The 17,466-nt window shown below is 49.7% G+C and overlaps 1 protein-coding gene across 1 annotated transcript in view; it reads left to right on the forward strand.

The window, feature by feature from the left end:
* Window positions 1-17,466, forward strand: part of TIAM2 (TIAM Rac1 associated GEF 2) — a 440,232-nt gene that overhangs the window by 371,623 nt on the left and 51,143 nt on the right. Inside the window, 2 exon segments of the mRNA XM_040965572.1 lie at window positions 423-515; window positions 910-1,173. Of these exon segments, the coding sequence (XP_040821506.1) occupies window positions 423-515; window positions 910-1,173 (357 nt within the window).

Below are 17,466 nucleotides of genomic sequence, written 5' to 3' on the forward strand. Positions count from 1 at the left end.
TAAACAGGATCATATTCACGCTGTGTGGTTGTGATTGCCTTGTTTTACTTAGCACAGTGTCCTCCGAGCGCACCCATGCCGTTGCACTCGCTGCATGAGTAAACTGCACTTGTGGGTTCGCCTGTGGATGGCTGTGGGGTTGTTTGCACCTCGTGGCTGTTTTGAGTAATGCTGCCATCAGCATGGGGCGTGTGTTGTCGGCTTTTGACTCAGGTCGTGCCCTCATCTTTCCTAAGCCTCCCCAGCAGACACGTTCCTTTTTTCTGGTGCCTGTGCTAGATAATTGTGCTTTCAAAGGAGCAGTTGTCTTTCTCAGCGTAGCCCTTTGAGGAGAATTGCTGTTCAAGGAATCCCCATGGGTTGGGTGGAAAGCCGGGTGCGTGGTAAAGGTGGACTCAGTTCGCTTGGATTTTTCCCACCAGGGTTTGCAGTTACGGCGCAGGTGGACGAGCGGCAGCACATCAGCCGGATATTTGTGAGCGACGTCCTCCCCAACGGCCTGGCTTGCGGGGAAGGTGTGTGGGACCCAGCATCTTGGTTCTGTCTTAGCTTGAAGCAAGGGGAGGCAGTCTGACTAATGAAATGCTCTTCCAATTTTGTCAGAATCTTAGAGGAAATGAAGATGCATTTGTGGCAGGTGGGGGTGCGTATGTGTTTTAAGAGAGAGGGAACTTGTCCGGGCACCAGGAGAATAAATCCATGTTGGTCTGGCCAGGGGGAGGGGGCAAGAGACTGGTAGAGACTCATACTCACAGAGCAGATGGCGCTGCCCACCGTGTCTGCCAGCTCAGCGAGTGAGTTACGAGTGGCAGAACAGCTCCTCTGTGTGCGTGGTTACGTTGGCTGCTTCTTTCACCCGGTCACATTTTCCTGTCTCCTTACTTCCTCTTCATGCTTCCTCGTTCTCAGGGCTGAGGAAGGGCAATGAAATCGTGGCCCTGAATGGGGAAGCCGTGTGTGACCTGCACCTGAAGCAGATGGAGGCCCTGTTCACCGAGAAGAGCGTTGGGCTCACACTCGTTGCCCGGCCTCCCCACGTGAGAGCCACGCTGGGCACCTCCTGGTCGGACAGTGACCTGTTCTCCAGGGACCAGGAAGGGCTCTCACCCCCTCCCAACCAGTCCCAGCTTTTGGAGGAATTCCTGGACAACATGAAAAAGAATATAACCAATGGTAAGACTTTGTCCCTGCTTCCTACTTGGCTGCTGCCATCCACGGCCAGTGTTTGTAGGTTGCTGTTTTGCTTGTAAACTTGGATTATTTAAGCCATTCAGAGACTGTTGCTTCATGTCTTAGGAGATGAACGCAGACGCCAGCTGGAGTAAATTTTATCAAAACTCCTTGCATTTTACTCATTATGGCACTTTCCATGAAAATGGAAAATAATTATTTTTGTACCAAGTAACACTCTTTAAATGACACCCTTAAGAATCACTCACAGCACTTAATCTTGTAATTACTCTGTGACTGAAGGCGGCTGAAACCTGTGTACATGCCAGCATTGGAAGTTTGTTACTCGTTTGACTCCAAGGCAAAACCAGCTTCTGGTATCTGGTATGTTTGAGTATGGCTGGTGCAGTTCGGTTTTTGTTTTACCTCTCCCGTTGTGTATGACCATATCAATAAGCAGCCAGGAAGTGCAGGTTATGAATTTTAAAATTTTGTGAGAGCCTAATAATTTTTTTAAATGCCCCGTTGTATTTTTCCTTAAGGTAAAATTCCTGCATGCAGAAATCGTTGGCGAATTGGGTGAGCTTGTTCATGCATATTTCATAGGCTGCAGTGAGGTGGATGGGAGTCCCCAGCTAGCACTGAATAGCCACTGTTTCCTTCCGAACACCCCGAGGATGATGGTCCAGCTCTGTAGGAGCCCAAGCCAAGCAGTTTTATCCTGGGAGTGTGCAAAATAGTTTTTCTATTTAATTACCATCATAATGGATTTCCAGTGGAAATCTCTGCATGGGCACCAAAAAGGAATGAAAAACATAAAAGAGAAGTCTGCTAGGATGGATTTAATTATAAAACAAATTTATTAGGTCATTTTGGGGATTATAAAGTTAGCCAGTTAAATTTGTGATTCATTAAGGTATCCTGGGCTGTCTCCACGTCTCTGGGAGCCTTCTTCCAATTTAAAATACTGTTAGACAGACTGGTGGCAGATATGAGCACAACTCATACACTGAAGTTGCGACTTGATTCTCTTAGGACCATCCTTCATCGGTGCTGGGCTGCTGTTAGGGGAGAGGGTGTCAGTTCTCTTGGCTTCCTTACTCTGCAGGGATACTTCCTACCTGGGATGCACCTGGATGAATTGCATCAGCATGAGAAATCACTTCAGGATTTAGGGTATAGTAAGGACCAGCGGGTGAGTTAAGCTTGTTACTCCATCTTTTTTTTGTTTTTTTGACAAGGAGACAGGGTGATGAGATGGTCCTTACCCTTGGTAGGATCAGGTTCCCATGATCTGAACGCAGCAGCTTGCTGTTCTGATGTATCCCCACATCTGCACGTCCCGAGAGCTGAGCTCACAGGCATTGGTGATGGGCATCCGCTGCTGGGCTTTCCCCCGACACCTGCCTAGGCCGTGGCTCCTGTGTGTGGACAGGGTTACTATCACTGAGGTACAGGCCACTGGCTCTGTCCTGGCTGCGTGGCAAGACTGCCCTGTGAGGGTGGCGTTACCCTAGATGGCACCACCTGGATTAGTTAACCTGGATTAGTTAACCTTTGTTGCTATCACAGAATACCCACAGGCAGCCTACTTTGTTTTAACGGAAGGTGTTTAATTTAGTTGACAGTTTTGCAGGCTCACAGTTCAAGGTCAGACATGCCTCTGGTGCTGGTGATGGGGTCACAGGACTGGTTGCCCTAAGGTAGAGGACTCTGCCTTGGCCGTTGTCTCTGGAGGATGAGCTGGAGCCGAGCACATGCCTTCCAAGCATGCTCAGGACACAGCCCTCCCTGCCCTGTTGCTGGATCACACAGGCGCAGAGACCTCCCCGCACTCACCAGCATGGCCCTCGGAGCAGCACAGCAGACCTGGGGATGGGTGCCTGATGGGTCTCCTGCTCTGTGGATGGCCACTTCATTGTTGCCTTCAAGGGTTTCAGTTTCTGTTCTGGGAAGTGGGGGAGGCAGGTGCAAGGCCCATCCATGACGTGAGTGGAAGGATCATCTGTAAGGACTCTTTATGCATTGCCGCTGAAATTCCCTAAAGAAAGCAATGTTATTTCAGTGCCCGCAGGGCTACTATTGAAGGGATTGGATGTCCCAGACCTGTTTATACCGGGATCCAAGCAATGCTGGGGGTTATGGTACCTTATGTATGAAAATCCCTTTAAAGTTTGCCATCTTTTTTGAAAATTTCCAACAGTTTCTCTCTCTCTCTGTGTGTGTGTGTGTGTGTGTGTGTGTGTGTGTGTGTGTGTGTGTGTGTGTGTAAGTCTTCCAAACAGTCTCTATGAAAACACAGGAGCTGTTTGGCCTTCATGCACGCTCCATCCACAAACAACATTTCATGCCACCTTGCTGGGATTGGGTTAGGCCTATATTTAACAGGAGGCAAAATAGGAAAGATCTGTGTTTCTGCTCTCATTTACACCATCCATCCCAGCAATGCCTATCAGATGACGACCAAGGGACAGTGCCCGAGGCTCTTTATTTTGGCCCTCTACTTTCCTTAGAGTCGCAAGCTTCTAGAAGCCACTTTATTGTAGAACTGTGCTTTGGAATGAACCACTCTTGGGAATGTATGTGTCCATTAGTCAGCTTTCCACCAGGGGAAAGAATGAGCACGCCAGCTCTGATGTGGGGACCCTACTGATTTCCTGTGTAGGAAAGGTGGCACGTTTTGGCTCCTAGCCCGACGTAGGATGGCTGAGAGCGCTGAGCCTGGAGGATGCTTTGTCTGTGGCTAGCACCCCAGATAGCCAGATGTAAAAATGTATTAGTACTCCTAAAAATAGGTAGTGTACAACATTAAAAAAAAGTTAGATTGGGAAATACTTTTTGTTTGTTTGTTTTTGTTTTGAACCACAACACAGAGTTTTAGCTGTGGAATTATTACCTTACGACTGTGCTGAAGGTATTTTCAGCTTGGGGCATGTGCCTTTTGCTAGCAGTGCGGGGAGAAAGGGCTGTGGGTGCTCTCTTAAGAACTTGGGTTTTGTTTGGAAACTTAATTCCCTCTCTCTCCCACATTAGTGATTTTTTTTAACCATCAATATATTTTTATATCATTTTGTGTTCCTAAGAAACTGTAGTTGGTTGGGAAACATTATAATAATCCTAAATAAGATCAGTTGGGATTTGCATTAATTTTTCTGTTTGTGAGCAGAACGGAGTCCATATTGGAAGCCAAGAAGTGCAGGTATAAGAGCAGAGGAAGGGTTCTGCCTGGCTCAGTGTGTGGATTCCACGACAGCCCTGCTTATGAACCTGGGGCTGGGAAGAGGGAGACGGAAGGGCAGGGAGCAGACAACCGGGAAGCTGAGGTTACGGGAAAGAGAGTCTTCTTGGGACCTGATTGCAGAAAACCGAAATTCCAGGAATCGGTTACATGGCATGGGCCAAACCTCTGAGAAACGGAAGTCTAACCACTATTGCATGGCTTTCTCCCGCCTTCAGTACAACACAGGAGACTTGTCTGATCCCTTAGTGACAGTTGTGGTGTGGTGTGAAGAACTAGGTCTGCCTCCGTATTATCTTCCCACTTTAGCTTCACCCGCTTTGGTCTTGAGCTGCATCGTCATCTCTGTCCTCAGAGGACTGGCTTCATACAAGGCATGTGCTCAGATCTGCCGCATACTCAAGTTGCCTGGATACCATGGTGGAGTGCGAGGGAACTTCCGAAAGTTCACAGGAAAGAGAAATTAAAATACTTGTTTGTCCATGAAATGAGGCATAAGCTTTCTTTACTTTTTTTAAAAACACAAAGTTTATTTGAAAGACGGAGTTAAAGGAGAAAAGAAAGGAGAGGGAGGGAGAACTCTACCATCTGTTAATTTAGTCTCCAAACGATTGCCAAGACCAGGGCTGGCCGGTCCAGCACCAGGACAGCCAGGACCAGAGCTGGCCAGGCCAGCACCAGGAGCCTGGGAGTCCACCTGGGTCTCCACCGTGGGTGGCAGAGGCCCAAGTTCTTGGGCCATCTTGCTCTGCCTTTCCCTGGGCATCTTAAAAGGGAGAGTTAATTGGAAATGGAGCAGTCCTCTGTTAGGGGATGCCGGGATCAGATGCCTCACTCCATCTGCTACACAAGAATTTTGAAATCCTGGCACATGGCGGGTCTTCAGAAAGTTCATGAGAAGTTCTTCCTATGAAAAATCTATGCATGGATTTCAGAATCATTTTGTAACAAAATAAAGTTAGTTTCATTATTTAGGAGCTGTTAGCAGTTGCCTATTTTATTTATTCAGCAGTAGTGAGATGGAAAACAGATGGGCCAGGGTGGGAGGGATCAGGAGCAGGGCCTGGGACAGGCTACAGTAATAAACAGGCAGCACCTGGTGATGTCCGTGCAAGGGACATGCTAAGGAGGACGCCCCAGGAGGTGTGGAGCCATGTGGATGTCTGGAAGCAATCATGAGTCCTTAACAGTTCATGGAAATCACGGATGTAGGGCTTGCCGGGAGGCACAGGAAGTGCAGGGCTCTGTAGGCCAGCTAGGGAGGAGGCCCGGGGAATTGTAGGGTCAGGTGGACTCAGCCCTCAAGGACTATCTTGAGGTGTAACACTGACATGAGGCAAACAAGAGACCCTCCCAGGCATTTAAGCCAGGAAGCCAGCAGGGCTGAGGTTAGCCCGAGATCCCTAAATGCTGACAGAGCACAGCTGGAGGAGGCGCTAGTGGAGCAGGGCCTTCTGTTGTCTACCTGGCATTGGTTGCTGCTGTGGAAGTGGATCCCTCAGAGCTTGCCCTGAGCCTGCTCTGGGATGGAGGGAAGGAGTGAGGTTTCGGCCTGAGCAGCTCAGATGGGGGGACCGCAGGTGTGCAGCATCTGTGAGGTCCATCTGGGGATGCCCTAGCACAAGCCCTGTCACACCTGCTCCTGAGACTGGTTTGAAATGCCTTTTAGCAAAAGCCATCTGTGCAACCCTACAAAATTCATCAAAACCAGCAGCATGCAGAGAGATAGGGGAGACTTGAATGGCCATTTGCTGACTTAAAAGAATTTTGTGGTTAGACTGCTGCATGGGATGCACAGTTCCCATGCCTGGTGCCTGGTCCAGGTCCTTCGCTCCGGCTTCTGGCTCATGCACCCCGACAGGCCGCGGTGAGGGCTGATGTTGCTGGGTCCGTGCCGCTCACAGAGGGGCATCAGTTAAGTTCTCGGCTCCTTTCGTTTCAGACAGTTCAGGATCAGGACAGGATCTACTGTACTGTGTATACATATTTCTGACCCTGTGTTATTCAGCTGTGATTTTCTGCCTGAAAATTGGCCATTCCCATATAAATTCTTTCATTATGTATTCTCCCCACCATTTTTTCCCCATTAACATCTTCAACATGTAGTGAGGAAAATGTGACAAAGTTAAAATGATCCAATTTTTCCCCTTGTGGTTAGTTCTGGGAAAATGTTTGGAAATAGGCATATGGAATTGTTTTCAGAATTGCTGTGTGTCTTGTGCCAGCAGCTCTCAGCAGTTGCCCCTGGATGGTGAGCAGACATGTCCCAGGTTGCCCTCTTGCCACTGTCTCCTGAAGAATTGCAAAGTGCTCAGCTGCCACTGCGTGGAACGATGTGTTGCCCCCTTTCCAGTCATGGCTCTTGGACGTCCATTTATTAATCTTACTCTGACTTCTTTCAGCTGACGGATGCTCATGTTTCTGGGAGCTTCAGACATCTTGGGAATATTAGTGAAATTATTTGAATGAATCTTGATAAGAATGAAGCGGGTGGGGAGAAAAGGAAATGACACTATCGATAAGTTTGGGTTTCCGAGGCTTACTACCGCCACCCATGCTGCAGCCCTTGCCCCCGTGACCCACGTGGGTGCCCTTTGGTCTTGCTCATGTCAACACATGGTGGTTGGGAAGTAAGGAAAGATAGACACTGGTGTTGTTAAAAGGGAAGGTCTATTTAGTTTTTTTTTTTTCATAATTTGTTTATATAGTTGAGAGGGATGCATGCCCATGTGGGTCTCTGATTAGGGCAGGGAGAGTTGAGGTGTGCAGGAAGATGGGTGGGACAAATGTTTCAAATGTTTTTTTTCTCCTGTATCCTCAGGGAGGGTTAAGAAGGAGGCCCTTCCTCCCTGTCAGACTACATCAGCTCCCAGGGGATGGTGGGATAGTCCATTGATGACAACTTAGAGACCCCAGTGTGGGGAAGAATGCTCTGATGGTGTTACTTGAACGATTTTGATAGTTCTGAGGCATAGTTGGCTCTGTTGTCTCAGGAGTGAGAGAATCCTTCCAAGGACTGTTGGCTGACCAAGTCCACCTCAGTGCATCCGCCTGCCCAGCGATACATAACAAAGCTTGGCCATGAGAGTGCTCCAACCTGTTGTGCTTTCCACCTGGTGACGAGGCACTTGACATCCTCTGCAGGCTCTGATGAGCTGGCTGTCGTGTCCGTTGTGTACCTCTGGGCATGCCATCCACTGCACAAACATGAGCAACCGAGGAGGCCCAGTCGTGGTACATGCAGTACAAGATCGGACCACATAGATTGTGATGTTCTCTGTGGCCGGAGTTTGAGTCCAGTTATCTATTTGGGGAGTCTTCTCCAGAAACCTCACCTGGCGTGACCTCAGATTTGACTCTTGTGTGCGCCAGCCAGTGCAGGGTCAGTCACACCAGCCATTGTACTTATCAGTGGATGCGTCTGCTTGATCAGTTCTGCCCCCAGCCCTCTCTCAGGCAAACTAATGGGTGCTGCAGCCCACCAAACACCTGGTCTTTACGTATACCTGTGGGTGCCGTGGCCTAGTTGGTGTAGATCCCCAAAACCAACCCAACCCTAGCCCCAGACCAAACCCCAGCCCCAGTTTTTGTGTGTTCTGCTATGTGCTATGGCCTAGCCTGGTCTGTCCCACATCCCACATGGTTCTCACGCACACGCATGGGTGTTGCAGCTCAGTTAACGCTGACCCACCCCCCACACCCAGCTTGTTCATGCTGATGGGTGCTGCCACCTTACCTAACCTATCTACCACCAGCTCTGGCTCTTATGCCCACCAGCAGGAACTGCAGTCTAGCAGATGACCGCCCACTGTTCCCACTAAGCCCACTCCAAGCCCCAGATCTTATGCTTGCCAGGAGGTACTGTGGCCCAGCCTGACGTGACTTGCATTAAGTCCTGGTATTTGCTAGAGGGTGCTGCAGCATAGCCTGTTGGTTTGCACCCATTCTGGCTCTTGTTGATGTCAACAAATGTAGCAGCCTAGTCCAGCCCAGCCTGCTGCCAGTCCCAGCTCTCATGCTCATCAGTGGAAGCCACAACCCACCAAGGGAGTTCCTCGAGTGCCCCTGCCAGGCTCTGACATGTGCCAGCAGGTACTGCAAGTCAGTCTGAGATGACCCACTTCCAATCTTGGCATTCACCAGCAGGTGCTACCATCTGGCTCAGCCCAATCTGCCCCCCAGCCCTAGCTCTTGTCAGCAGAAGCAGCAGCCTAGTCCAGCCTGGTCTACCCACAGCTGCCATGTGAACTGATGGATAATGTGGTCTAACCTGGCCTGACCTCCACACCATTTCTGGCTCTTGGGCATGCCAGTGTGTGCTGTGGACTGAAACTGACCAGCTTGTCCCCAGACCCAGCTCATACATATACCAATGGGTGCTATAGCCCAGCCTGTCTTGGCCTGTTCTGACCTGTTCCCAGTCCTGGCTCTTTCACCAGTAAGGACTACAACCTAGCAGGGGAGTTCTCCAAGTTTTCCTGTAAGGTCCAGGATCTCACATGCACAGCTCTGCTTGGCATGGTCTGCCCTCAGTCTTTGCCTTTGCAAATATCAGCAGATGTTGCAGCCTGTGCCAGCTTGGCCTCCTCCCTGACCTGGCTTCTGTGAGTGTCAGGTGGATTCCTGTTAGGTAAATTCTGTAGTCCAGTGTGGCGCGGCCGGTCACCACCTCCAACTCTCTGTGAAAACTGGCAGGTGCTGTAGTCCCACAGAGGTGAGCCCAAAAGTGTCCTAAAGAGTCTGCTCCTAGTTCTCTCATGTTTTGGTGGTTGCTGCAGCCAAGCCTGGTGTGGCCTACCCCTGTTCTGACGCTGGCCGGCGGGTACTGCAGCCTAGCCCAACCAGTCTTGCCCCCTCCCCCTCCTCAAGCCCCATCTTTTGGACAAGTGTTCTGTACTCTTTAGCCCAGCCCAGGACTTAATGTGGGAGGGTACCTTGGCTTGGCCTAGACATGCCCTCTGGTTTTCTCACCTTCCTAAACCACTCCATCTCACTTTCCTCATCAACCTGCAAATGCAATAGCTGGGTCTGTAGAAGCCTCCAGAAGTTATTCATCCCCTGTCGAACATATCTTAGCCGTTAGCCACTCTCATTCCAACAGGTTCCCAGACCTCCTTCCCTGGGCAATCTGCAGTCCCCCCACCGTCACCTGGGGCTGTGGTGGCATGTCCTGGCTCTGTGTTCCCTACCTATGTTTTAAAAAAGAAAGGAAGGAAGGAAGGAAGGGAGGGAGGGAGGGAGGGGGGAGAGGAGGGGAGGGGAGGGGAGCGGATAGGCAACTATGCTGGCACACTGGTATAGTTAACATAGACGTGTCATTAGCCAGGCCCAGGATGCTCACCAGCCTAGTCAGTTGCCTACAGCTGGGGTGTCTGTTTAGTTTTGGGACTTTCACATCACTGGGAGTGGAAGTTGACAGAACCTCTATGGGCATACTTGAGCTTGAGACTTGAGAAGGTTTATAGAAAATGGAATTACAGTATGTTTATATAGGTGTATATGTATTTTTTGCAATCGTGGACATGAGCGATTTTTTTTGAAAGATTTATTTTTATTATTTTTTTATTGGAAAGGCAGATATACAGAGAGGAGAGACAGAGAGGAAGATCTTCCATCCGATGATTCACTCCCCAAGTGAGCGCAACGGGCCGATACTATGCCGATCCGAAGCCAGGAGCCTCTTCTGGGTCTCCCACGCGGGTGCAGGTTCCCAAAGCTTTGGGCCGTCCTTGACTGCTTTCCCGGGCCGCAGGCAGGGAGCTGGAAGGGAAGCGGGGCTGCCGGGATTAGAACCTGCGCCCATATGGGATCCCCGGGCATGCAAGGCGAGGACCTTTAACCACTTGCGCCACCGCGCCGGGCCCAATGAGTGATGTTTTTAAAAGCTCATGAAGGGGCACATTATGAAACGATTCTGCCTGCATTGAGAATCTGAAGGGAAACCCGAATAATTGTATCTTTTAGTTCCATTTTCTGTGCACTGTTTGAAGTTCCTCTGTGCACTCGCCTCCCGTGCTGCTTTAGAGTTGTATTTTAGGGGGAATACTCCTAGGAGGCTGCCTGTGTGCTACCTTGTAGGGACCACGGACTCTCCCTCTTTCGAAGACCAAAAGCATATTGCATGTATACCTGACAGGGAAATTGCTACTTTTCGTCTTGCTCTAGCAGTCCCTCTGTGCCTCTCCTGTAGTTGCCTTCTGTTGATAAACTGTTGCTAAGTGGGCACTTGAAGAATACAAAGGTATTTAGGATGTAGCAGCTCAGGGCTCCTGGTGTTAGGAGCACAGCTGTATTGGGTAAAGGAAGATGATTAGGAATCTCTTAAGGTGACATTAAAACGATGTTGTGGAGGGTGTGTGGTCACAGGAAGAATCCCTGGAAAAGAAGCTTCTGAGATTTCTGCTGTGTGATGTCAGTGTGAGGGGATCCTGTGGGGACATTCTGACAATATGTGCAGGGAACTCAGCTGCCAGTACTTTGTGACCAAGCATGGACTATCCCAGTCCCGATTCCTGAGAGTTCTGGGGGTCCAGCTGGGGTCTTTCCTCTCCTCCGCCTCCATCCATCCTGCTCTGTGCAGGCTGTTGGTGCCTGTGAGACCAGCAGGAGAAGCAGCGTAGTAACTGCCTCGCTGCTGGTCCAGGTCAACTCAAAGAGGTTAACGTGGGCTGGTGCTGGTCGGCCAGCTGAGGCTCTGAGCCTCACCCTCGTGTGACTGGTGACCCTGGGGGACTGTGTCCTTCACACTTCAGACGAGGGCTGCACAGAATGATGTAAACTATTTCTCTGTTTATAAAGTTCATTTATTTGAGAAAACTAAAGTTAACAATTTGATGATAGTGGGACCAAAGTTCTGAAAGGGAAAAAAAATCAATAAATAATTAAATCAATAAATAAAGCAGCAAGGAACGGGAACAGACTCTCCAGGTTGGTTTTGCAGTGAATCTCATCACGTCTTTAAATAGAGTCAGGTCTTGACTGCTGCAGAGAAGGTGTTTGTTAAGGCTTCGTCATAATAGCAGCCTGTCTCAATGTAGAGATCACGAATTGCCGGAAAGCGCTAATTACCCCTGCGTCACCCAGAGGGAGCCGAGAGGTGTTATTATCTCTGACTGTCACAGCGGGGAAATCAAGTCACCGAGACACACGAAGTCACCGATAAGTTGGACAAGGTCATGGAAGGCAGAACTCTAGCCTATTGGGTTTCCTACCACCCAGGGGAAGCTGTCTGGATCTTGACTATGAATAAAGATTTTCCCATCAATGCATGAGGAGTAAAACCCTGCGTCATTCTGCCTGCGGTAAAGCAAATTTAGAAGTAACTGAATTATGGTTGCCATCCGCTTAGGTGGGGGTGGGGTGGCAGTGAGGAGCGGCCTGCCTTGGGAACATTTGATCAGTGCTTATTTCCAGTAACAGCATTCTTGTATCTTTTTTTGGATGGTTAAATCATACTCATGTGATAAGGTGGCCATTGATTCTTTGGAATGCATTCAAAGTGGTTTTTTACTGTAATTCTAATTTCTTCTTCTTTTTTTTTTAATTTGTTTGTAAATGTTTAACTTATTTTTATTGGAAAGGCAGATTTACAGAGAGAAGGCAAGACAGAGAGAAGTATCTTCCATCTGCTGGTTCACTCCCCAAATGGCCACAATGGCTGGAGCTGAGCTAATCGGAAGCCAGGAGCTTCTTCCAGGTCTGCCACATGGAGCAAGGACTCAAGGTTTTGGGCCATCTTCCATTGCTGTCGCACACTACAGTCTAAGAGCCAGATGGGAAATGAAGCAGCCTGGACACAAACTGTTGCTTTTGTGGATCCCAGCACTTGCCAGGTGAAGATTAACTAATTGAGCCATTGTGCCAGGTCTGCAATACTAATTTCAGTCTTGTAAATCAACATGGTAGAATCGTAACCTTCTTTACGCAACACTGATCTAGGAGTGTGTGGGTGCACTGGCTTGGGCTGCCGCTTGGCCCACTACATTTCAGAGTGCCTGAGATCGAGCCCTACCTCTGCTTCAGATCCAGCTTCCTGTTCATGTACCTGGAAGGCAGCAGATGTTGGCATGTGGCTTCCACCTGGGTCTAGCCTGGCTGTCGTGGGCATTTGAGGAGTGACCCGGCAGATGGCTGTTTCTATATCTGTCCCACCCCACAAGCTCCCAATCGCACCTTGTCATTCGGCCTTGTAAATAGTTAACCATTCCTGGACCACACAGCTCACCTTGAACAGCATACAGTTCAGTGGTTTTTGTATTTCATGAAGTTCGGTAGCCGTTACCACCATCTCCCCCTGCAACATGTCATCACTGTGGAATAGACACCCCACGCCCATCAGAAGTCACCCCATGTACTCTTCTCCCTGCTCTCCCAGCATCAGGCACCCGTTGTGCACCTTGTCTTCCCTGGGTGGTGTGTCCTAATCTTTCCTCATAAGTGGAATTGCACGTGGACTGTCATGACTGCCTTCTCTCTCTAACAGTGTTTTCTCAGTTCATCCATCGTTCAGCACAAGTCAGTATTTCCTTCCTCTTTGTGGCTGCTGAGTAGTCTATTTTGTCTTTTATTTTTAAAGATTTATTTATTTTTATTGGAAAGGAAGATTGACAGAAAGACCTTCCACCTGCTGGTTCACTCCCCAAACAACTGCAAAGGCCAGAAGTGAGCCAGTTCAAAGCCGGAAGCCTCTTCAGGATCGTCCATGTGGGTGCAGGACCTCTAGGCTTTAGGCCATCTTCCACTGCTTTTCCAGGCCATAAAAAGGAAACTGGATGGGAAGTGGAGCAGCTGGGACATAAACTGGTACCTATTTGGAATCCGGTGGTTGCAAGATGAAAATTAGCCAATTGAACCATTGCACCAGGCCCGTTTTGCCTTCTTTTAATTCAGTAAAATAGTAGCACTTAAAAAGATATTCCACTCACTCATATACTCGCTGTCAAAGCTTGGCTAGGTGAGCTTTCCAATTTGTTCTGACCTCAGTGGTACTAGCCATCCTCTGCAAGCCTCAATGAACTGGTTGTCATGTCTCCCATGTGTATCTGGACATGCCATCTGCTGCACAGGCTTCAGTAACTGTGGAAACTCAGTTTTAACACATGTACTGCACCAGTCAGACCACAGATCTGTGGTTTTTTCCCCCTGTGATTGGAGTTCTGAGTCCAGTGGTCCAGTAGATGGTGTGTTGGGGATGCAGTCCCCAAAGAATCGTGTGTGCCTACCAGTAAGGGATCCGATTCAGTCTGTCACCCACATCAGCCTACGCATACATTGGCGGTTGCAGTTGCTAGGTCAGTTCTGCCTCCAACCCCATCTTGTATGCTGTAGCCCAGCCCCTTCCTGCCCACCACACACTCGGCCCTCACACACCAGCAGGGACTGCAGCCTAATCAGTGACCCCCACCAGGCCTGTGCCAGCCCCGTTGCCTGTGCATGCTAGTGTGTTTAGCAGACTTGTCTAGTCCATCCTGTATCCCATTCAGTCTTGTACTCATCAATGGGTGCTGCAGCCTATCTCAGCCTGAACAACCACACCATCTAGCCCATACCTATCCCATCAGGCCCACTCCATGACCTGGTTCCCATGCTCTCGGGTGGGAGCTGTAGACCGTCAGACGGGTGCCCACAATTCCCTCCCAGGCTCAATTCCTAGCCCCAATCTTACATTTTCCAGGTGTTTCTACAGTCTAGTCTCACAGGACTTGCCCTTAATCCCAGTACCTTTTAGCCAATGGTGTAGCAAAGCCCGATCAGTCTGTACTTACTCTGGCTCATGCATACACCAGCAGATATGGTCCCTTAACTCAGCCTGGTCTTCCCCAACCCAGCTCATATGTAGGCAAATCGATTTTGTATTCCTGCCGAGCATTGGTCTGCTCCTAGTCCCAGCTCATGTGGTGGGTAATACAGCCTAGCCCAGCCCAGCCCAGCCCAGCCAGCCCCCAGTCCCTGCCCTAATGTGAACTGACTGGTATTGTGGCCTAACCCATGCTGGCCTGCATCATATCCTGGTTCTCACATCTGCCAGTGAGTGTTAGAAACTGACCTAGCCCGGCCTGCCCACAGACCTGACCCACACGTATGCTGGCAGGTTGTATAACCTGGCCTAGCCTGAGCTGCTCCCAGCCTTGGTTTTTGTGCTCACCTGCAGAGACTGCAGGGGCAGAGTTCCTCCAAGTTCCTCTATCAGGTCTCCTCCCAGTGGCAGAACTCGCACATACTGGTGGGTTCTTGGCATATCTTGACTTGGCCCACCACCTGTCCTGGCAGGTACAGCAGCCTTGCCCCACCATATCACACTCATTCCAGCTGTTACTATTGGATGCTACAGCCCAGCCACACCTGGCCTACCCCTAGACCCAACTCTTGCATGGTTCAGTGGGTGCCAAGAACTCGCCCAACCTGTTTTACCTCTACCATGATTCTCATGAACACCAGTGGGTACTGGAGCCTAGCCCAGTCTAGCACACCCCAGACCCAGTCCACATGGTGAGGGATGCTGCAGCCATGTCCATCCCAATTCACCGCCCCTGTTCCAGCTATCATGCTCCCTAGTGGTCACTGCAGCTTGGCTGGGGTGTCCCTTAGCTCCCTGACCAGGTCTGCTCCCAGACCCAGATCTTGCATGTGCCAGTGTTGCTTTGACCCAGCCCAGCATAGCTCATTCCCTGACTTGGCCTTTGCCATTAGATGCTGTAGCCTGGCATGGCATGGCCCGCCTTTAGTCCCAACTTTTGCTGGTGGGTGTGGAAGCCTAGCCCTTCCCAATCTGACCTCATCCCTGGCTTTCATGCAAACCGTGATAACTTAGCTTAGTCCAGCATGGCCTGCACTCCATTCTGGCTCCTGTACATGCCAGTGGGTGTTAGGTCCTTACCTGGCACAGTCTACCCCCAGGTGTCAGCCTTCGTGTATACTGCTGGATGTTGTAGCCCAGCCCAGCCCACACTCAATTCTTGGGTACACCTTGCAGGTGCTGCAGCCTGGACCAGTCCAGCCTATACTCAAAACCCCAGTACCCATGAGTGTTGGTGAGTTCCCTGGTCATGCCTAGCTCGGCCTGTTACCATTCCCAGCCCTCAAGTAAACCAGCTAGTATGGCACTCCCGCGGGGTTGAGCCCTCAGATCTCCCACAGAATCTGTTCCAAGATCCAGCTCTATCGCATGCTAGTTAGTGTCATGGCCAAGCCTGATGTGGTCCACCCCCTGCCCTGACACTCACTGGTGGGTACTGTGGTCCAGCCCTGCCAGGCAGGTCCCCCAACACCATCTTTTGTGTGTGCCGGTAGATGGTGGTTGATAGCAACAATCTCAGCTCAGGACTCCCACATGGGCAGCTGTATTGGTCTGATACAGAAATGTCCTCCAGTTTCCAAACCTCCCAGTTTCAGCCCCCTTGTTTACCTGCAGGTGCAGTGGCTTGGTTGGTGGAGGTCCCCAGAAGTCACTCCTCACCTGTCACATTCTCTCTCCCACTCATCTCCAGTTCCCTTCCCCGTGAGTGCAGATCCCTCAGCCCACCCTGGGGCTCTGCCCACCTGCCTGCATCCCAAACGTGCTCAGGCACAGGTCCCTTCTATCGGTGAGCTTGTGTCTGCCCCCCACATATCTTAAAACACACTGGTGTTTGGCATTAACCAGGCCCAGAATGCGCACCAGCTTTTAGCTTCCTTTTTTTCCCAGCTGTGTAACACTTGCCTAGGTACAGTGCAACCTAGTCAGTTGCCTACAGCTCAGGTTACTAAAGTTATTAATGTGGCTTTTAGGGAGTCCTCCTAACTCGAGCAGGTGTCACTTTCCAGTTGTACCAAAATCTAGGTTGAATACCTCTCTTGTCATCGAATTTGTAGCTTTCATGAAAAATAAGATACTCTTAGCAGAAGAGGCATTTTGTACGGAGTTACCTTGTGTAGATTAAGCATGCTGTCTGGGTCCCAGCCCTCACCCGCCTGGAGACTGAAGATAGGAGCGTGTCTAGGTGTCCTCCCCCCTCCCCCTGAGAGCGAAGTGTCACCCTTGACATTGACCGCTATTTATCATCAGTGGTGGCTTGCGTTGTCAACAGTACTGCCCGTGGTGATGTGCCTTCAGGTGAAGTGGACTAGGAATGTTTGTGTTTTTCGAATGTGTCACTTCTGCTGTGATGCCATTTACTTCTCTGCAAATGTAACAGTGTACACTGCAGCTTTAAATTTGCTTGATACAATGTTGATAATCAAAACATGGAGAGACCCGGACATGGTCAGAAAAATACATGGCGGAACAGGTGCTTCGCCCAGTGGCTGCTGTGCTGCTGGGGGCGGGGGTGCACATCCCACAGCAGTGTCTAGGTTTAAGTTCCAGCTCTTTCCTGATCTCAGCTTCTGCTAATGCACACCCTGGGAGGCCGCAGGTCCCGACTGAAGCTCTTGGCTCCCTGCCGCACACGGGAGAGACCTGCATTGCATTCTTGCCCCCTCGCTTTGGCCTGGCTCTGCTCCAAGCTGTGGCAAGCATGAGGAATAAGATACTGGGTAGGAGGTCTCTCTCGTCTCCTTTCCAGGAAATTTGTAAAAGAAAGCAGATTGCTTTTTATCTATATTAGAAGAATGAAGTATTCAATGTGACTTCCTTGTAAATCTTACAGTTTAGAATTTGAAGAACCTTTGAATGTGGACGAGTCAGGTTTTTTTTCCCCGTATTATTTTATTTAAATAGTTTTATTTTCACTCTGTTCTGTTGAGCAATGCTGACTCACAAGTACCAGGTGAGAGAACACACCAAATACATTTAGTAAAGGTTGTCTCAGACCATGTTATTGTCCAAGTAAGAATACAAGTGAGCTGAAGGGAAACCTGCGTTACTTTAAAATATGCATTGCTATGTGAAGTTTATACATCAAAAAGTTGGAAATTGTTTTTTTTTTCTTTTAAAGATTTATTTTTAAATTTTTATTGGAAAGGCGGATATACAGAGAGGAGAGACAGAGAGGAAGATCTTCCGTCCGATGATTCACTCCCCAAGTGAGCTCAATGGCCGATGCTATGCCGATCCGAAGCCAGGAGCCTCTTCTGGGTCT

This window comes from Ochotona curzoniae, unplaced genomic scaffold (genome assembly GCF_017591425.1).
Source record: "Ochotona curzoniae isolate NIBS_2020 unplaced genomic scaffold, NIBS_Ocur_1.0 scaffold_3890, whole genome shotgun sequence".
Taxonomy (NCBI): Eukaryota; Metazoa; Chordata; class Mammalia; order Lagomorpha; family Ochotonidae; genus Ochotona; species Ochotona curzoniae.